The sequence below is a fragment of the Phasianus colchicus genome, chromosome 1 (genome assembly GCF_987193195.1).
Source record: "Phasianus colchicus chromosome 1, bPhaCol1.hap1.1, whole genome shotgun sequence".
Lineage (NCBI taxonomy): Eukaryota > Metazoa > Chordata > Aves > Galliformes > Phasianidae > Phasianus > Phasianus colchicus.
The window spans coordinates 43,997,787-44,020,818 of NC_143436.1; the positions used below are offsets into that span (position 1 = coordinate 43,997,787).

General features: G+C 35.1%; 1 protein-coding gene and 1 long non-coding RNA gene across 5 annotated transcripts in view; one reads left to right on the forward strand and one right to left on the reverse strand.

The window, feature by feature from the left end:
* Positions 1–685: 685 nt before the first annotated feature.
* Positions 686–23,032, reverse strand: part of POC1B (POC1 centriolar protein B) — a 42,274-nt gene continuing 19,927 nt past the window's right edge. Inside the window, exons 10-12 of one of the 4 annotated variants that reach the window (XM_031589625.2) lie at positions 20,570–20,656; positions 4,947–5,129; positions 686–3,725 (exon numbers count right to left, since the gene is read on the reverse strand). In XM_031589625.2, coding sequence (XP_031445485.2) covers positions 3,621–3,725; positions 4,947–5,129; positions 20,570–20,656 — 375 coding nt within the window. In that variant the 3' untranslated portion in view covers positions 686–3,620. The other 3 variants (XM_090139689.1, XM_090139669.1, XM_090139675.1) reach the window with 3 other exon arrangements.
* On the forward strand, positions 16,413–20,610 carry LOC149919535 (uncharacterized). Its single transcript, XR_016466216.1, has 3 exons — positions 16,413–17,140; positions 18,189–18,285; positions 20,558–20,610. It is a non-coding gene; the product is annotated as an uncharacterized LOC149919535 (long non-coding RNA).

The window sequence follows — 23,032 nt, forward strand, 5'->3', positions numbered from 1 at the left end:
AAAGTCCCTGAGGGGGCACTCTGACAAAAACATACTGTTCCTGGATCCAATGTGAACATACATATTCATTAATTGTTTGGGGCAGAGAGTACAGAATTTCTGATTTTTACAAGTCTTACAGGGTAAACAGGTTACATAAAGCTATGTCCTTGGAAATACGTTCTGATCCCTGCTACTCTCAATTCAGTGTTTCTGCGCTGCGATACAGCAACTAAAATAACTCAGTAACCCTGTGAAAAGACTTCTAGGAAGAAAAAGACATAACTGTTTATCTTAAAAATAGTACAGCACACTTAATTATTCAAATAAAGATGGCAATTTATATTTCTGGAATAAGTCATGCTACAGGGAAATGGTTAGGAGAAATGTGTCTACTACCATTTTTTCCACCCCAGAGGTAAGTTTAATCAGAATGTAAGCCTGTAGTTTAAGTTTCTCATGATAATGATTATGATAATGAAACAATGAATTGTTATCTTACATGCATAAAAGCAATAAACAAGATGGGGAGTTGTTCTGATACATTCATCTCCAGGAACTGGTTTTCCAAAACACTAGGGCTTTAGAAGACATGGCAGCAACAGCAAAAAGTAAACAATGGAGATTTTTGGAGAATGTACGGATATGGTCAAAATAAAATAAAAATAAATTTAAAAAAAAAAAAAAAAAAAAAAAAAGACGGAGAGTGAGAGAAAACCCAAAATAGTGTTTGAGTTGTCAGGCTGGTCCATAATGCACAATTGATTATTGGCATAGATTAATGTTCCAGCCTGGTTTTGCCCAGGCATTTGAAAACCTGTACATTTATATTAGAAGAAGTGCCTTCCAGGCCCATGCTGCAGTATGAGCCACTTGGTGTCTAGCCCATGGCGAGAGTCCGGTACCTCTACATGTGCTTCAAAAGAGATGACATGGGGTTATCCAAAGTAAAAAACTCAGAAAAATACTTTGATTGCTTCAGTATCATGCTGTACACCATGCTTGGGATAGGAACTCCATTAAAATTAATGACTAAACTTTGATAGGAATTACAAACGGAACTTAAGACACAGCAGCAGCCAACAGCATTTCTTTCAATTCGCACAAAGCATTTTTTGCTTTGATTGGAAATCTCAGCAGAATTATCTAAGATGAGTTGCTAAGCTACTTCCTAACACTATGAAACTTTATGAACTTGCAGCTCTGTTCCCCCGGCAAATCTTCGAGGGGACTCAGGCAGGGCTATTTTTTCTGCCATGCTCACACACAAACATCAGGGACCTACCACACTTTGAAGCATGCCATTCAGACACAACTATTATTTTTTTTAACTGGTATTCAGCCACCCTTGCAGTACTGAGAATACTTGCTTTGAAGAGTTTAAGCAGCTAATTCAGCCACTTTGAAAGGAAGTTTTTTATTCTGTAGCCTTACATATATGGATCAAGAAAAAAGGCTAATAGCCCATGTCAAAGTTCCTTTAAAAAAACGTGTTAGCTGGTATTGGTTTTATTTTAGGAGAGCTCTCACAGCTTGAGGAAAATATCTCCACACTTTTATCAAACTATCAACTCTAATTGTACAGATATCCCAGGTGTCAGGCATTCTGAGCATTTCAGTATCAACAGACTACCTGATCGAATGAAAATAATATACATTAATTTGTGAATGTTACATTAATTCACCAGATTCACACACATAAGTATTAAATGCTCCCACTGTATACATACTGAAAAGGAAGAAGGCAGAGTTAAGGCAGAAGGGAAGACAGAAGCAGAGATTTTATTAAAATACAATGTAAAAAAAAAATGTTTTTTCATATGTTGTTAATAAATAATCCTGAAAAGCTTAACAACAAAAAAAAAAATCCAATTGATACAGAAATAAAAAAATATGTAGTCCATTAAAAGAAGACAAGAAATAAGCCCAAGTTTTTAACAGCTTCATGGTTTTGTGCCTTGTAATGAAACCAAGAAAAGGCAAAGACCACAAGAATATTTCCAAATGCAAAACAACAAAGTACATCTGACCTAAAAGACAGTATTTACATAACTCTGCATTATATAGCGTTATAAACAATTGCATAATCAAAGGTCAGGCTGCACACATTGGAATATGTAAGACTATCCTTCCACTAAAAAATCAGTGCATAGGCTGTTGCATAGAAATAGTCATATCTGGAAAGCTTGTAAGTTGTTCCTTCACAATATACAGCACTATTTAAAGCTGAGCTGAAAATAAGTGGCACTTGTTGGCAAAATTCAGCGTTTACTAATTACTAACTGATATGACTTCTGGCTATCCAAAGGTGTATTATAAGAGAAAATAAAAAGTTATAAAAGAACATTTGACTGCTCATTATGTTGGCTCCAACTGCAGTGGTGTTTGCATGGTACTCCTGTACTTAAGCTGAATTCTATTGATGTTAATGAGGCTCAGCTTGGGAAATGGGCTTTATCTATATACAGTCAGTTGCAGAATTGGATTAAGATGCTCCCCCCATTTCAAGTGTCCTATTTTTTCAACCTACAAAATGTGAAGTTGCAGAAAGGGATGACTACTTACTTTTGATTGTGGATATACAAAAGGTGTTTAAATTGCCATTTAAAAAAGTAATAGGTAGACATAAAGAAGCAGAGATGTTCTCTACTGAAGAACAATACCTACAATTATGCCTTTCTAAAAATTGCATTTTTATTACAAATAAAACCAAAATTCATTATACATGGCAAACTGACTCACAATGTCTTTAATGATTGTGGCTTAATTCATAATGCATTAAATGATGAGGAGAATTCATAGCACAAGAAACGTGAGCACCTGAGGAAGTCCTTGGAGGATGGGGATCTTTTGTATTTGTGATAGAGACTTTGAGTCACTGTGTGCTTGGTTCAGATATGCTCCTCAGAAATATGGAGCTAGTTCTTATTTTACTAAAAATGAAAAATGAATTCTGCTGGATGAGTAGAAGTGCAACACCACATGTCCTGCATCTGAATTCACGCACACAATCATTGTTTCAACATTTACATGACTTTATATTTGTAACTAAAATTTATTACAATAGATCTTCTTGCAGTCATCACTAAAATATGTAGAAGATGAAGAGTAACTGTCATAAGCTATTGGTAAAATATCTGACAGTCCATAAGAGACAAAGAAAACTTCCAGCACTTAAGCAGATAGGGGTACTTGGACCTCATTTAATTTGTGTGCTAGAGTAATATTGCCTTAGAACAATGAGCGTTGCTTTCACAGCCCCTACCTGAGTTGAAAAATCTGCATAGTTCACTTCCATGGCAAGTGTTTTTTATCTAAAAACATAGATCTTGTTGTTTAATTTAAAGATCTTATTAGGCTGAAATAAGAGTCCTGTAATTAAAAACATTCAGTTGGATACTACTTTTGATGCTACTTTTGGCTGATATTACTTTTGGCTAGGCTACACTTTACTAAATGTATAACCAAAGTGTCTGCTTGCTACCAACGTTTAAAATACAATTTTTTTTCTTCAGTTTTTATTACATAGATGAGCAGAAAAGGAATTTTTTTCCACTTATAGTTAAATCTAATGAAGCAAAATTTATTATTTCCTTGTGAAAATACAAAACATACTAATCAATGCAGTTCATTTTCATCTTTTATTCTTCCTGTCTTCCCTGAGGTAAAATTTTTTGCTGATTTTCTAAGCATTCTTTCAACTTATCTTCAGTCAAAGTCAGCCGTTGTTCCAGGATTGAAATTGTCTACATGAGGAGGACAGTAGCAATAGCTTCAGTATGTTTTTATATCATTCACACAGTACTACAACAGTGTGCAAAATGGTAACATTAAAAAAAATCCTTTTAACTCAACAAAAAAATAGCCTAAAGATGGCTTTGCCCTAGCTGTTCCACTGTTTACAACTGTATTTAAGAATGATGGATTTGTATCTATGAAGACTGTCTAAAGGTTTTAAATTGTTTTCATGAAAAAAAAAAAGCTGTATATGTGTACAATATTTATGTGCACATAAAAATTACTCAGAAATACTATGTGAAAGCTGTCTCCATATTGCAATATAAAAACAGCCATAAACAGCAACCGCAAATGATGTCTTCCAAAAACCTAAAAGAAACTTTAAAGATATAAAAAATAAATGAAGTGTGAAAAAAAACAATATTAAAAGGCATTCCCCAAGAGACCATCTTCCTCAAGAAGGGTAGATTCCTGGACACAGGCTGACAGTTTCTTCCCAATCCAACTTACCTCACAAATAATTTTCAACTGATGCTTTGACTCCAAACTTTTCAAAACATATTTCTTCAGTTAAGGTACATATTGCAGAAGAATTAAGAAAAAATCTTAACCACTCCTATTAATGATTAATGTTAATACATTCCAGACCACAGAGTAGTGTATTAAAGCATAAATTGTCTGAATTTGGATCACCAAAAATAAGTATTGTGCTTTTGCAAACAAGCAACTCAGAGTTACTGACAGAGACTAACATTTGTGCTGTTTCACTGACACTTGGAATTATTCCACTGCATAGATTCCTACCTAAGCCAATATCTTGAGCACTGAGTTTGAAGAAGGATTTAACGGTACGTTGCCAATTTACTTTGTTCATCCCCTACTAATGCATGACTGTTCAAGCTGGAATTTGACAATGTCAACACAACAACTGGCTTCTGGCGAATCCACATTAGATCTCACTATTGAAAAATAGTGACTTTTTTTCTTCTACAGTTAAAAACACAATAATAATCTTTACGATTATGTAGCAGGAAGCTTTTACTTTAGGAAACCCAACACGTGCAATCAGTGTTTGCTGAAAGGCAAGAAACAAAACAGTCATTTGACTATATAATCATTCAAGCCTACAGACTTTAACATTCTGATTTACAAGCATAGTTCCTGTTTTCTTCACCATTGATAAAATTATTATTTTCCACTGTGAGAGCTATCTGTTGTTGCATACTTACGAGAGTCAAAACATCCAGCTGTTCCACAATGTTCTCCAGAGCATTACCCAGGGATGGGGAGATGCCTATTTTCTTGTCCACATTATGCATAACTGATTCACTCTCATTCTCAGACTTCCTCTTTGAACTTGTTGCTAACACCGAAGCAGAGGGATACTGCAAATCTTCATTGCTGACATCATCCTTAAATAAAGAAACACCATTTGAATATTCAGTTGCCCTTGTCTTAATTTAATTGGAATAATACACGAAAATCAGCAGAAAGATTTGTTTTTATATTTTTTAAAATATTTGCACATGTACACACAATGGCCTTCAGCTTTGCTTCTTGTACCACATCCAATTCACAACACTTCAACTCCTTCTGACCTAAGAGGTAGTTTCAGCTGTGATAGATGAGGCAATAATCACACATGATGTACTGAGAAATCTCAGCAGTCTTTACGAATGATTTCAACACAACCAATTTTCAGGTATTTGATTGAAGAACTAAATGCATTATTTCTAGAGCTTGAATTAAATCTCAAATACTATTGCTGCCCTGAGTTTAATTCAAAAAGATATCTCTAGCTCACAAAGGAATTCATTCAAAGCAGTCATATGGATGAAAATTCCATATGTGACTAGATGATCACAAGGGTTCCACTCAACTTCATAGTATGAAACTTCTCTTTGGTATGAGTTTTCTGCCTAAAAGAACAAAAAAGTAGCTTTTAGATGTTTATTTAGTTGCATTACTTTTTTGAGAACCAATTTCTTCAGGAAACAGGAAAAGAAAACAGAAAAGATCCACACCATGTCACGAGGGAAATAACTTTGCTGTATAAATATTGCTTCAGGGTAAGTGAAAGAGCATGATCTTCCCAATCACTTCTGCTTTTATTTGTGCCTTGAAGTTTTAAAGGCCCTTTTGAGTCAGGATAGGATAAATCATCACTAATTCTTTAGAGGATCCCTCATAAAAACTTTTCCTGATTTATTAATCCTTTTGCAATTTCTCTGAACTTCTACCTTCAGATAGTATAAAAATAAACAAAAGTTGAAAGAAACAGACAATCAAATTTTATTATCTCTAATTATATTTGCAATATCTGCAACTATTATAAAATAAGTAATTCCAGTTTAGCAGTTTCTCTGAAATATCTTGAGTGCTGATGAAAGTATCCATGTACTGAGCAAAAAAAAAGGAAACTTTAATCTTATCTGATGTGTTTAAAATACACAATGTCTACAACATACTCAAAATACTTATTGTATTGTATTCAGATGTAAAGCTGAATAGATTTTTCAAGTACAAGTCTAAAAATCATTGTGAACCATTAAAAATGGTCTCTTAAGTCTCTAAAATAATTCTGTAGAATGTAAATTATTAGACAGAATTAGTGGCAAGCCTTTATAGGATTACCAAGGTATGTTCATGAGTCACCAAGGGCATGGGAGACTTATAAGCAAGTTGGATGATTCTCTGTCAAGAATGTTTTCTCTTGAGTACACTCAGCCTGGAGACGGGTTAGATGGGACACATTGCCTGCTTGATTATCATGTGCCTTATGAAATGCAGACAATTGAAAAAGAGAAGTGGAAAGTGCCACTGAAAAACATCCAGTTGGTACAATATTTTTTTTGTAGACATCCTTTGAAAAGTTCCATACTAATTTGAATACCATGAAACATATTGTCAGTCTTGGCTGGACAGTCTTTTCACCCCCACAGTACAGTCCAGATTTGGTGCCTTCTGAATTCCATCCATTAAGGCCAGTGAAAGATGGACTGTATGGGCAACATTTTCATAGCAACAGTGCTGTCATATCAGCTGTGAAACAGTGGGTTGCCTCTGCTGGTGCAGATTTTTATGAACGTTGCATGCAGGCTCTTATTCGTTGTTGGGGAAAATGCATAGCTAATGGTTGTGACTATGTTTTGAGGCTGAGTCTTGCTCTATTAAACAGTGTTACTGTGCTCTTGGTATCTGTTGTAGTTACTTTTGGAGCAACCTATGTAACTATATTTAAACACCAACCAATACTGTTTGGCTTTGCTTATGGCATACTGCTTTGCAAATTCAGTGTCCTAGGGGATAGTTAATTCTCAAGTACATAAAAATAACATAAATTGCCAGGAATGTTGTAAAAATGCCTCATAATTAAAAACAAAAACAAAAACAACCCATGATATTCTGTAAAACTTCTGAGCTGTTCCTTATTGTAAGAGAATAAATTTGAATAAGGTAACAATTTAAAATTGTTACTTTGGAGTAAACTAAGAAGAAAATTAAAATGTATACATTGTTTCCATTCATAGCTCTTTAGTAATAAAATAGACTCACATTTGGACAAACTCATGTGAGTTACAAGCAAGGAGGAGAAGGAGCAGATTTAATTAATCAATAGGAAGTTATTACCATGACATTACCAAGCGGATGTTCAGTAGAAAATTAAATTCAGCTTATAAATGATGTCATAAGCAGCAAACCATAATTGCTCATCTTTGTTTTCTGTTGAGCAAAATAAGACAAAACTCTGTGGGTGGTACTTAATCCATTTCTGAAAAATCCTTACATGTGATCTGATCATCTCTGCGTATTCCAAAATGTTTTCCCACGAAACATTCACAGATCATGTATAAGAATAGAATTTCAGCAAAATGAATCCATATATCAAGACACCCGAGCGGTTTTATTTATAGAGAAAAAAAAAAAATCCTTAAAGGAAAAAAGGTAGGAAATAATACATGTCTATGTAACTCAATTGAAAATCATTAGGCTTCAGCCTTCTAAGAGCTTTGAATTCAGAAAATATACACAACAGCTTCCAAATGAATACCCTAATGATCTTATAATTAAGATGGGCTTATATGAAAAAGTGATATTGGTAAGCTTCCTAATGAATCACAAAAATTGGCATGGCCTGCTTTTTAAAAATAATGCTTTAAATTTTGAACACATGGCACATTTGCCAACTAATACTAAAACATTTCTGATACTGTGATTAAAACAACTACAAACAATTAGTCATAAATAGGGCATTAGAGCTCAAAATAGACCAACAAGCAAAGACTTGACAGTGCAGTCTCCCATCTCACCAGACCTTGACTTTCTGTGTTTTTCTGTTTGTTTGTTTGTTTTAATCATGGGAAGTTTCTCAGGAGAAGTAATGATAGTATTGTTATCACTGTTTTTCCTCCATCTTGCAAACCCATCCTCAAACTAAAATGTTTCACTGTGGATATGCTAAAGTGAACCATCCAGGGGAATGCATGTATGTATGTATGTATTTATCTTTGGTAGGCCATAATTAGAGGCAGATAGTTTCTAGTGCTTTGAAATTATTTTTGAATGAATAAATGATCCACAAAAAATAAAGTTCTTTCATCTAGTAGACTAACACCAAGCATGCTAAATCACAATCCGTTTTATCAGTTTCGACTGCAGAAAACTTCCCCTTGGTTTCAGCTGATGACAGCACTCATCGTTTCCTCTCTTCTCTTGCACGCACATGAATCAGCATTAAGCACAGCAAAAACTTGCCATGTGTCAAACTGCAGTTCTCTGCCTGTTGTTATCTGATGTGGTTGTTCAGATATACGTTATTTGCAAACTTTAATGGAAGTTTTGTGTTCAGGCAATAATATAAACTATGCAGCCTGTCTTGAAAAAGTTCAACCAAACATTTCTAGTTTGAGCAGAATGCTTTCAGAACAACTCACAATACAGGATTTCACATTTAATTCAAAGGCTTTATAGTTTCTTATACACCTTAATCTTCTCTAGTTCTTAAAAGAATGCCCAATCTAAATGAAACCAAACATATAAATTGAAAATACTGATTGTAAATGCAACTGATCCAATCTGGCAAGCAAATATTTACTCTTCCATACTTCTAGGTACTCTGGTAGTACATAGAATCCAGCCATGGCTGCTGGTGCTATCAGGATACAAATTCACAGCTGGCACACCAGGCAAGACTATCCAACTATGCTCCTTAGCAAAACATGCATTTTCACTGATAGCATTTTCTTAACCATGAAAACAGCAAATTCCATCTGAAGCCAGCTGAGTTTATAGAGGTCAAGAGGTCAGTACAATACAATAAAAACTACCTGCTAATTTGTTTTTAAAAACATCAGTGCAAAATTAATGGAAATCCTGATGCCCTTACAGGAATGATCTGATTCATCAGATTCATTTTTACCAGGATTACAGTTATGTTAAATTTAGCATTGCTGTAACAGTATAAAAGACTAAACGTTTCTGTTCACAGGCACAACAGACTAAAGTTTTATGTAAATAAATCATATTGTGCATTACCAGTGTTCTATCAAACATATACTGAGAAACTGGCTATGTTGTTTTACTATGTAAGCTTTTCCCCAATAGCTTTATTTACCATTGTTGCTGGTCAGAAAAAAGCTGAAAAAAAGTGAGTAATTCCACATGTTCAGAATCTAGCAAACATCAAACAATTCGTTCCATATTCCTTTCTTGTCGAGAGAACATGAAAAAAAAAAAAGCTTTTTTTCCAAAGAAGTACAAAAATGAATTTAAACTGCTCAACAAAAGATCATAGCAGTCCATTAATATTTGTGTACATGCAGCTAGAAGCAAATAATATTTCCCTGAGCTTTTCCTAAATTCCTAAATTCCCTGAGCTTTTCCTAAATTAGGTATTATCAGTAATACCTAAGCTTTAAAGGCAGAAAACATTATTTTTTGAAGTTTCCTTTTTTTTTTTTTTTTTTTTTCCAATTGATTTTTATTTCTAATGTTGACAATTCCCTGCATGGTCAGATCCACTAAAGGGATCCACAAAAACTTAATTGCTAAGCTTTGTTTCCCTGGATTTGGATAAACCTAAACCTTAACATGAAATCCTCACAGTACATAAGCTCAGTAGCTATGCAATTTGCAAAGGGAGAACCACTATCCTTTAAAAATGGTCTAATCAATGACTTGTCTGGCATTTAGAGGAAACTGAGGATTGTGCTCCACAAAATAAGCAATAATGCTTACAACAGAAAAATAACAACAATAAAAAGCAATGAACATCCTATACCAACTAGAGATGCCACCTCTCTGGGAAGGTTGTGCCTGTGCCTCACCACCCTTACTATGAAAAACTTTCAATTGCATTGAAAGAAAAATATGTAGAAAGATATGTAGCTGCCACTAATGAAAAACTGCACTGGGATATATAAAAACAACATGCTTAAAGGCATGTAAACCAGACAAATGTGTTATATGCCCTTTATTATTTTTATTTGATTCAGGCCAACTGTATGCTTTCAGCAGCACAGGAGAGCTAAACAGTGAGTAATCAATTGAATAGTATCAATTATGACAGGTAGTGGTCTAGTCAGCATGTGAGATGCCACACACTCTGGAATATGGAAGAAGACATAACACTGCTGTGTACCACATACTATACATGAAAGGATGTTAAAATGAAAATAAAAATGAAAGTAGTTAGCACTATAATCCCAGATCAATAGCTAGAATTCCAATCCTAAATGCCAAATTCCTCTTGAGGAGTTACAGTAAAATGTGTTGTTGGTTTTCACAACTTAGCAGAATAACACAAATGACCATAAACTATAAATGACGAAATGCAGCAGACTGGGATAACTGATGGCATCAGCAAGAACTCTATAGCCACTAGAATTACGAGCAATAAGAAGGACATTTTAGCCCACTCATTTCTGTCTGGCTGTCCCTACACCTCATTTCTCCATTTTGAACTTGTTGCAGACTTTAAAGGGTCTGACAGAGGAATCCGATAGAGGTATCTTAAAGAACTGATTTCAGATAAGTTTCCTAAGAATAGACTGCTAGCTAAAGGAGAGAAATCAATAAGTACTCCCACTGGGAGAAAGGATCTGGCACAAGTTCACATATTATTGGAGACCAGAGAATGCATACATGAGAAATAGGACTTACAATTACTGCAAAACAAGGGAAAAGCTTCAAATAAAACATTTGAAACATAGATATGTAGGAAGTTAGCATACATTATTTCTGTCACTCAAGGATTATTTGTACTTTACAAATATCAGAGACAAAAGAAATCCTAGCAATAGTACTCCTAATAGCTAGAGATGTTAAAGAGCGATGCAGAAATTTTTGTAAAATGGTTAATAAGGTAATTTTACCTTCTGTTTAGTAAGAACATGAATGCAGTAATTGCACTTATGGTAAAATACTCTTGATTTCAACCATAATCAGAATAACTGTTAAACAAATTACATTGCATGCAAATATTTTTAAAGCTTGGCTTACATAGTTTGTACTCTATGGTTTTAAAGTAACTGGACAGGTAGGCTAATGGTATTGCTTTTTTTTTTTTTTTTTTTTTTTTTTTGCTTTTATCCTGGAAAAATACAAAAAGAATGGGGAAGCTAACAATCCATCAATATTTAGAAAGGATAAACAGGATAACTGTATGGTCACAGGTCACAGATGGCTTGAGAATAATGTCAGGGAAAACAGTGAGAAGTTGATTTACAACATAACTAGCAAATACTTAAGACATAACATAATGCATAATGCAAATCAATAATATTTGAGAAAGAAAAAAAAAAAAAGAAGAGAAACATGAAATTAACAGATGATGCAAAAGAGATATACTGGAAACTGCTATCTAAAATAGTCAGGGCTGTTTGGCAAACAGATTTCATTGAACCATCCAAATGCAACATCATGTTCAAAGGTAAGATAGGAGAGATGAAGGTGCTATCAAATTATAGACTGGAAAATAGACGTTTTGGAAAAGAATTACAGTATCATAATATGTAACTGATTGAAATGATAAAATCAAATATGATAAGGTTATTGAGTGAAGAACTACAGTAGCCTCGATACAATTTTAGCTACCTGAAAGTACTGAGCAAGAGGTAGTATTATACTATTATATTACACTGGTAAAAACATGACAGAAATTCTGTGTCTATATTTCCAAAGTAATGTGTAAGAAATGGGAAAACACCTGTAAGAATACATCACTGCTTGGAAAAGTAATCTTTTCCATTCAGTCTCTGTCTTCATTTCTTGCTATTTAGGTACAGACACACAGATGGAAGAAAGGAAGAATGGGCTGCCCAGGGAGGTGGTGGAGTCACCGACCCTGGAGGTGTTCAAGGAACATTTGGATGTTGTGTTGAGGGATATGGTTTAGCGAGAACCATTGGTGATAGGTGGATGGTTGGACTGGATGGTCTTATAGGTCTTTTCCAACCTTAATGATTCTGTGATTCTGTGAAGCAGGCTGAACCCTCTAAAGCTGCAAAGGAGAACTGAACCCAAACCACCTACTGCCTCAACAAAAGGAAGGCACCACCACCACCACCTGCTTTGCTCATATTTTCTCCCTGGACAGTATCTTAAGAAAGGTTATACTCAGATGTGCCATATATATAACACATCTGTATGTGTTACAGTAAAATCACCTCAGGTGGTCTTGAGACTAAATGCATGGGCTCAACAGACGCTGGTTAACCTAAACTGAGTTACAGCCAGCACTAACCTACTTAATCTCCAAATCGCTTTTCCCACTATTTCTTTTGTGCTGGTATTAATATTTGGATAGCTAAGCAGATCAGGGAATTGACTTGGATGCAACTGACCAAACAAAAACAGTTGTTAAGTTAAAATGACTGTGAGATCATTCTTCAGCACTGTTCTACCTAATTTCTGACCTCAAAACTGTTTAAATGGAAGATGGAACCAAAAGGTTTTCACACTTTTTTTCTGCATCGAACATCTGTTGGATGAGACCAATATGAAAAGCATCTCCACTCTTGGTACTGAATTTTATTTTAAAAGTCTCTGCAAGTCCCATTTTAAGCAACTCAGTGTTTCCATTGTCTCACATGGAGCAAGAAACTCTTACAGCAAACTAGCAGAAAGTATCCTCTGTTTAGATATCACTGTAATCTCAGTGATAAACAGCATTTGGTAACACTCGTTCAAGCCCTGTCATTTAGAAAAATAAGAAGATTTAAACACAATTAAAGCATTTCCTTTAGTAACAAACTTGCATTAATCACTTTAATAACATATTTATTATAAATACTTAATTTTATATTCAAGATTCCACAACTAATTTGAAAGCACACTGTGCTAAACTTAGATTCCAGTAATATTTAAGAACAGAGAGTAAGTCAAGAGCATAGTATCACCTTTTCTGGCATGCTTCATCTGTGGCACAAATTTATTACTCAGCTTAAGATAAACAAAAATAAAACCTTGTAACCTTTTCTAAGGCAATCACACACTATGAACCAAGCCAAACAGTCCCTTGTTTCTCTGTCTCAGAAAATGTGGGATCTCAGAATTACTGAAATGCCATGAATACTAAGAAGTTCAAAACTTAACTTGTGCTAATGAATGAAAAAAAATTATAACAGGTGTTTACAGTAGTAGAGCTACTGAATACTAACTTCATTTACTTCCATTAAGCTAAATGATTCACAAATGGCACTCAGATCAGTAGTAAATCATCATCTAGGTCAGCAGGAAGCTCATTATAGACTGACAATCCAAGTGACAGAGACACTTCTCTGCAAGTGCAATAGTAGTAATTTCCTGTGTGAAAGGCTTGCTTGCTGTTCGTGCATTCCTCAGGGGATAGTTCTTCTCAGAGGATGTTACACTTCCCCAGGAAGAGGAAGGAACCAGTTGTTATTGGATGTGGGGGCTGATAGCTGTCAAGCATTTTCTACATGCCTCAGAATCAGCTGTGAGAACTGTGAATACAGCTTGGATTCCCAGCAGATATGGGGGGAAACATGACTTTGGCAGACAAGGTCAGAACAGACAAGTACAGTATATCAGGAAGTTGAAGCAGAAATAATACCTGGAACTTCCAGGCCCCTAGTTCCCAGAAAAGTGCTGATTTGCTAAAAGAACAATATAAAGACGTGGATCAACCTGAAGCATTCCTGAGGCATTGTGCTGTTGCCACGACTAAGACTTCAGACAAAGCAAAATACTGCCAGTTTTCAAAGTCATCTACAGCAAGCCCATAATGTCACAAATGGTACTGAAAGTCCAGCAACAGCTCCTGTAGAAAAATATCACTGTGGGGCAATGGCAACATAATTAAACTGCTTTGTGAAAAAACTAAATATTGAAGCTTAATCTTTTTACACTGGAGGGGTGTGTAACCTGGTACCTTACCCCTGGTGAGGAGGGGTTTCTGTTAGGTCCATCTCCTGAACTTCCTGTCCTACTCTAGCTCCCTCCATATGTACAGTGACACTCTTACAGGACAGGTCACCTAGTCCATGCTTAGTCCAGCATCAGTGGGTTCAGAGTGTCATATCCCACCTGTTTTTAATTTAGTGGCAGCACTAACTTTAGTTTCTTTATTCTGCCGGCTCCTGATTTCAAAACTTGTTTATAAAAAAATTCGATTCAAGAATTATTAGGGAGATGAGACACAGATAGACAAATAAACAATATAAACTCATTAGCTACATTTCCCTGGGAAAGCAGGTTAAAAAACAGTATAAGAAATATTATATTCTTGCACACTCTAGTGCTCAAGTTCAGAATTCTGTCTCCAGTGAAAACTCAACTCTCTGAAGCTCCAATTCACTCAAAGAATATAATGAATCCTATTAGGGAACATCAAGACATATATTATTACCTAATTATGTAGCACATTAGCACATTTCCTGTTCTATCCCTGTAAACCTGCAGTTACATGCTGTGGTAGAATATCACCACTGCAAAATGCAAGGGCCACTTGGATCTTATTCTTCTTTTATTGCAAACACTGAGTTCACTTTTATGTGTCTCAACCTTATGTTAGTATTATTAAATCACTGTTCCTTTAGGATTAAATACACATTTTTTTTTCTAAACATGCCTGCACATCTATGAAGACAATTGCTTAATTCTTTTGGCATTTGTGTTGGAAGATTCTTTTAAAGTTTATACTAATCTACATAAAAGCTGCATCTAGCTGTAAAATTCTTGTTTTCTCCTTTCTTCTTCTCCCCTTCCCCTTAAACTTATTGAAGAGGGTTGGTGTCTATTTCAATATAAGGCTAGAGCTAGGAAAGGACGTAAATCACAATATATTTGAAGTTGTACAGTAAGTAAAACATGAAGTGATTTTAGGTTTTAAGATAAATTTTCTTTTGTCATTCTCTTTGTTAGAATTCTAAAGTTGTGTTAAGGCATGCAAGAAAGTACGATATTCCACGAAGATCTTTTCAAAAGAAGCTGCCATGAGAAGGATAGTTCTGTAAACCTTAATATACACAGAGATGGAAGAACTAGATGCAAATTTTGCATTTGTAATTGCTGACACACTTCACAACTTACATGGGGTTGTTTATTTTTTGGTTGTACTCAAAATACAGTCATTAAAGATTGTGTCAAAAATACCTAGGCACTGAAATACATACCCAGCAAGGCACATGTATAGGATAAGTTGAGAATATAGATACTTGTTTTTGCATCCAGAGGCCTACTACAAATGCAATACAGCTTAGCTGATAATTGCTGATCTCAAAGAATAAAAATTACACATGCTCTTATTTTTATTTGGATATTTTACAAGTTTTGGGGAGAATTTATTTGGTCACTTCCTATATTAAAACATAGCATGTTTCTCTTGTCCCAAATAGGAACAATCTTTCCCCTTCCAATAATTAATCTACAGTCTTAACAATCCATACTGCAATAAATAAAAAGCATATCTTTCTTTCAGTGTTAACCAGTACTGCAAAAGAAAGAACAGCAAACATCTCACAGCCAGCGCAGACTTTCTGACTTCCAGATTACAGTACATTGCTTTGCTTCCTCCAAATCCTGTTTACATGAGCAAGGTCAGGGGATGGAACATTAGAGAGCCTCTACAGTGATTTCCTGCTGCTGTCAGTAAAAACTACTGAGACATCATCAACTTTCACTTGTTCCCAACGGCTTATCAGGGACCGGAGGTTATGAGTGTATTGGCTTACATACCAAAAGAAAAAAAAAAAAGGGAAACAAGACCTCCATTTTTTCCTTTTCAATAGCTCAAAAAACAAAGGCAATGTTAAGAAGCTTGACACATAGAAAAGAGTAGTTGGAATGGAGGCAGTAATGTTTTCAGGGTCTTCAGTGAGATAGAAGTGAAAAAGAATCCACTCATATAGCCCCAGAAACACTGACCCCAGTTCAGTGAACGTTTTTACAGTGTAAAAGGCTAGCACATACTTCATTTTCAATAACTGCAACATATAAACACTCCTAACATCAGAAAAGTCAGGGCATTATGCAAACTAGCTACGTAGAATATACAGCTTGTTTGCTTGTTTTTATATACATTTCAGTAATACATGGGAAACAAGTAAATGAATCATCAAATTAGCTAAAAAATAGCTTAAAAAAGCTATTTTGCTGAAAATACCAATATATTGACAGGATTTCTTAATATTTATGTGATTAAAGTTCAAAAGAAAGTAGCTCTGTACTGATAATTACATTTAAGTTATTACACTGACACAATGACTATGTTCACAAAGTAGGTTGCTTCAGTTTGGATCTTAGATGAAAGTATACTATTCACTAGGTTTGAAAATAACTGGCCTTATACCACATAACTTTGTACAAATATTGAAAAGATATGCTGCTTGCAGTTTAATAATTTGTGTAGTTGTAAATAATAAACAACTATGGTATAAAGCTGCACCTTAAATATCTAGAGTTGTGCCCAGTTTGGTATTTCTCAGTACAAGACTGTATATTGACAGATACTGACATCCTGGGCAAAACCAGAGGGAAAAGAGTAAGATGGTCAAGAGGCTGAAACACATGAAATTCAGGGAAATGCTGAGAACCAGGTTTGCTCAGCTTCAGAGAAGGCAGGCCACATGGAGATCTTACTGCCACCTAAAATATCTAATGGGTGAAAAATGGAGAAGATTGAGCCAAAAATTTACGAGAAAATCACTGTGACAGAATAGGGACAGCAGATAAATTGGAACATGGGAAATTCTAGCTACATATTATGACAAATATTTTCACCAGTATAACATCATAGCAAACTGCCTGGATGGGTGGCATGACGTTCATTGTTACACATACTCACAAAAGAACTGGACAGACCTTCAGAACTTCATCCAAGTCAGCCATGCTTTAAGACAAGGGACAAATGAAATTACTTCAGATGTCTTTTCCAATCTATCTTTACAGAAGGGAGGAAAAGGTATACTTCTCTGTCAACAAAACATTACATGGTTTGGTATAGACTTCCATTCTCTCTGGAGATATTTCAGGGATCTAGGGGAAACTCATCACAGATCCTACACAAGCTTTTCATTTGTTCTAGAGAAATTTGTCTTTAAATACTTAAGACAGTGATCTGAAAAAAGGCTGTAACTCTCATCTTCCATAGAAACAGTACATCTGTTGTACTACCACTGGCTACCACCAGTGGCCCAGGGAATAGCCAAAATGTTGTGTAAATTCTCCTTAGGGCCCTGTCATTGAATCACAGAATTGTTCAGGTTGGAAAAGACCTTTAAGATCATCGAGTCCAACCACAACCCAAGCATACTACCCTAACTCTAACAACCCTCTGCTAAATCATGTCCCTGAGCACCACATCCAAATGGTTTTTAAACACATCCAGGGATGGTGACTCAACCATCTCCCTGGGGAGCCTATTCCATGCTTAACAACCCTTTCTGTAAAGAAGTTTTTCCTGATATCCAACCTAAACCTCCAATTACACTGATCAAGAATCCTTAAGGATACATAAGTACAGAGTGTATTTTTTCTCTCTAAATAAATCAGAATGGATGAAGAATTGCTTAAGCTAAATAAAAATGACTGAAAAAGAATAAAGCAGGTAAATGCCGGTCTTTTGTAAAATAATCTGATAACCTGATCAAAGAACTTCAATTACCAGAAGAGCAAGAGCCTAGAACAGAGTTATTCCAGTGAATGTAGGACCAGAGACCACAAGTGGATTTGATGCATCTTGACAAGTTTCCAAAGAAAATAATATACAGTTATATTATCTTTGATAATCAGTAGGAAAAGAGTAACCCAGGGGTTTAGTACAATGTTGCTGGAGGTAACACATCAGGGAAGAAAATGAGCTTCACTAGAGGCTGATGACGTCTCCTAATACACAGATGCACAAACACAGTACCATTCACACAATGCCAAATAGTATCCAGGAGGGAGAGCTGGCAGTGAAGGTGGGATGGGAAGAAATCCAGCATCTCCCTTCTGCATTTGATTTTTAGAAAGAAAAAACGTGAAGCCTCTACATGCTAGGGAAATGGAGAGAGCTTCAGATGAAAGCAACCAAGAGATTGGATGGTTCACCCAATTAAGAAACAGGTAATCATTCCACAAACAACAGACGTAGGTAAGGCACACAGATGCTGAACAGAATGATAACTCAAAAGGTAAAATGACATAAAGCAGGGAGGACCAGATAAGGTTGCCAGAGTTTTGCAAAGTATTACTTACTATGCTGGAGAGGAAAGTTAGCTGAAGAAAAAATATGGAAGATAAAGCAGTTGTCCTTATGTCTGTAGTCTGAATTGCAAGGATACAGAAACAACACTATATAGAAAAAATATGCAGACTGAATACCAAGATGCAGAAAGGTGGGAACCAATGCTGAACAGGAGATGAAGATAATGCAAAAACAAAAACATAGTGATCACTGTCTGTCAAAAGATATGAATATGAATTTTGAAGCAACATTTTTGTAATAAAAAAATGTAAAGCCAACTATACTGAAATGAAGAGAATGCTGTCAGTAGCGAGTCAAGTTAATACCAGAATGAGTTCTGGGCATAAAATTTTATAAACTGCTTTCATATTAAATGAATTAAGGAAGGAGATTAAATGATTAGCAGATTTATAGGTACATAACAAAGAATTACAGTGCAGCTGTACATTTGGATTCTGTGATCAGTATCAAGAACAGGAAGTAGTGAACAAGGCATATTTTGAATTGACAATCAATAAATTTTATCCACTGCAATAGTCAATCTGTCAAGCCTCCTAAAGAGACATCTGTGAGTCTGCAAATTACTTTTGACTGAAATTATCTCAAAGACCCATATTGTATTGTGAAAATACAACACATCAACTACTGCAGTTTAAAATATATGGAGCTACAGGAATGTTCCAAAAGTAACGCCTCCTATTTTTTTATGTTAGCTCACACCATCAGAGGTGAATGTTGGTAGTATAGCATTAGAGGTTGAGTCTTCGCACCAATATTCCATTACATTTTGTTGCCATATGACAGATGGCAGAAGAAGGGCAGTCTGACAAAGTCATCTCTGACACAGAAGTGTGTCTGAAGCAGAGGTGTGTCACTGAATTCCTAAATGCAGAAAAAATTGCATCCATTGACACTCATCAATGCTTGCTGAATTTTTATGGAGACCAAACAGTGGATGTGAGCACAGTGAGGCAGTGGGTAGTGTGTTTCAACAGTGGTAACAGCAACATGAATGACAAGCCTCATTCTGGATGGCTATGCACAGCTCTTCATGAAATGAAGAGCTTGTCAATCAGCTCATCCATGTGAATTGCCTAATGCTGGTGACTATTTGTTGAAAAATAGTGTTTTGTAGCTGAGAATTTGCTTTATCAAAAAGTGTTAGTGTGCTTTTTGTATCTGTTGTGGTTTCCACAGAAATAAATAGAAGGCATTACTTTTGGAGTGATCTGAATACCATCTCTCAAATTGAATTATTATGTTTATTTGTTTTTGAAGAAAAGATTTATTTTAGGATGTGAACCTCTATCATGATTTTCATTGAACCACCTTAAAGCATTTTATAAACTATCCTCACAACATGCCTTTCTGTAAAGCATTCACAGCAAAGGAAAACAGCAGAAACCACACCTGCTGCCCATTCATATCTATTGACCCCTCAGCTACACAAATTCTTGTTATGGTAATTAAAATTGCTCAAGATACAAATCATACTTTCCAGTGAACAGACTAGAACAAAAAGATATTTTCATTTAAACCAATTCTAGAATAGTACATCTTCAAACTTCAAACTAGGAGACAATACTTCTCCTCCTACAAAACTAAAACCTAAAACATTTCATCCTTCTCCTCCCACATGCTCTAACAATGTCATATGAAAAGCTAACACTAGAAGGAACTAATCCTATGTTTCTCTCCTAAAATGTTACATTTTTTTTCTACCCTGGAAAAACTGGAATTTCTACTGGAATCTCATCAGTGAGGCAACTACTCTATGTTTCTCATTATTTGAAGCTAAGGACAGCTACAAAAATTGTCTGAGAAAAAGCCAAAGATTTTAACAGCAATATCTAGATAGAATTAACATGGGCTTCTTCTTAGAATTTCTGCTTAGTACATTAATAAAATTACTAGTATAACCAGGAAGCTTCACTATTACACCATCTTCTGGTTAGCCTTGGGAACTGTGAAAAAAAAAGCTTAAATTGAGAAGTTGGAATATTGAGCTCTGAACAATCAACAACTTATTAAAAATGTACTTTATTCATACAGACAAAAAAAAACAAAACAGTAACATCTTTAGTTAAAGCTAAGTTAGCTAAACAGTATTATTTTTTCCTTTCTTTCTTTTTTTCTTTCATTCTGGCTCAGAAGGCAACTTACCAGAGTACCAAAAGATGGAGAGGAACTAATCTCTACAACAGGTGGGTCAACTGTTTGTGTATCAGCCACATCAAACGTAGGGTTGACCTGTTGAAAATTAATTACAGTCCTCATTATTTCCAGCAGTACAAGAAGGGAAATAAGACTGAAAGCTTCAGTGAGGAATTGCTATTCACCACAAGCTAAAAACAAGCCTTAAGAATAAAGTAAGGATGTTGATCCACAACAATATAAAATGCAATCACATAGTACAGAAAGAGAATCCAGACATGTATTTATTAAAGATATAATTTATATTTTATAAACATCTGTTTCCTCAAAACTAACTCAAACATTCTTAGCTTAAGCAATAGGAGATTTAGTTCCATGATAAATCAAGAAAAATTAAGTCAAAAATACCAGTTTGACATAGATTTACCATGACCTCAAAAACTTCCAACTTAAAAAAAAAAGAAGTGACCAATGCTGCTGCTGAAATACTGAACAGTAGGAATCATTCATAAAACTTCCAAACTGCATAACTCATTTGAAAGTTTTTGCAAGTTTTGAAATGTGCTACTGCTAAGTTATACTGCTTTCTTTTTAAGTGACACAGACATCTAAGAATTTATACCATATCAAAACGTAGTCCTTAGAGCAGTGAACAACTTTAGGCAGTTGAATCAATGTTAGTACTGTAGCACAGGGCAGAAATAGAGTGAAGCTAGTCTTATATGGAATACCAACTTAACGCCGTTAGTAGGTTTTCAGTTCTGGAGCTAGTTTATGTTCTCCATAACTATAGAAAGCTTTAGCTGTCATGTGTTTGCATCACCCATACTGTTTGCTCTAGTTTGTCCATGGTTCACACCAATTTGTTCCCACTTCACTACAGCTGAAACATACAGACTTAAAAATTATTCTGCAGATTTTTACTTCACCAAAACAGAGACTTCCAGCATGTACACTGCTAGTATACTTACAACATTCACACTATCACTTACCTTCATGATTATCACAATTAAAAAGCCTTGTAGTTCAGCACCACATAGCGAAAAACCTGCACCATACTAATACAGGGTATTCCCCTCACCCTCGGATAATCTTTTCTTACAAGGAAAAATTAGTATACATATGCATTATAAGAAGGTGTAAAAGCCAAATATTTTGCTGGCCAGAAATTTTGTTTTGTGCCAAGCACTGCCAGTTATGGAGATTTTACAGCCCAATGTGTCCAGATTCTTGTGCTAAATATGTTAAGTGAAAAGGAAGCTTGTTTAGTTTGTAAAGGCTGAAATAAAGAAGGACTAGATGTCTTTCAAATCACCATGAAGTCTGGTGCAGCAAAGAGAAATGAACTTTCCCTTTTTCAACTTTTTATCAGTAAACCAACAGCAGCCTTAGCAGAGGTGGCATTAATTCTATCTATTTCACTTTAAAGTGGATAAAAATCAAACAAGAAAAGAAACAAAAAAATTTCACCTTTCATAAGAAGACATCAATGCTAAATATAAAGATAGCAAATTGACAGATTAATAAAACCAAAAGATGAAGTTCTAAATGACTCATGCAAAATATTTCCTAGAGAAGTGATGTAGCTAAGCTGTTAAATAGTCTAATACTAAGAAGAAATTTAGCTTTGAACTTGATTAACACTTGTTTTTTTCATAGACTGGAATTCTGAAGGCAAACAAGCAGTAGCTGTATATTCTTATTTCTACTGCCATCTAGTGTACATGTGGATTTCAAACATCTGTGAAAATATTTGCAACTAAAAGTACACTGAAATTTTAACGAGAAACTAAATTAACATTACATTATCATGCTGAAGATAGAAACTCCACATATCTTTAAAAAAAGACAGCACTGGGATTTTAACATGTTAATGGAAATTTCACTTTCTATAATTGTCACTAAGTGGAACGCATCTCTTGGAATACTGCAGTAAAACTGTGCTAATGATTGAACATACTATTTTCAAATATCCTCAACAGCTCCTTAGCTCAAAAAGGAGACAGTGACTGGGGTTCACCTCATTTTAAACTTAGACATACAAGATTACCTCTATGGTCAATGGGGAAAAGTGAGCACTTTAACTCACTTGCTTATATTTCCAAATTGTCTGAATAATTGTAATGGCTACAAGCTTTAGAAAAGTGAAGCAGATCCTAGTGCATTGTTTCATGAATAATCAAGAATTGCATAGATGCAGGGCAACTGAAGAACTACCATAAAGATTCATAAGTCAAGAATATGAATTTCAAAGCTGTGTCTTAAAATTCTGACTGCTATACTCCCTGGGAGCAGCTAACCCAGAAACCTGTAAAATGCTACAAATGCTACAACCATGCAGAAATGCAGACAATAGGTTAAACGAAATCCACCAAAACTGGCTTGTAAATAATTTCCTGACATTCAAATATCAGATTTCCTTTATCTGCTCTTTTAATGAAGATAATTAGGTGCTTGTGAACCTTAGTTTAT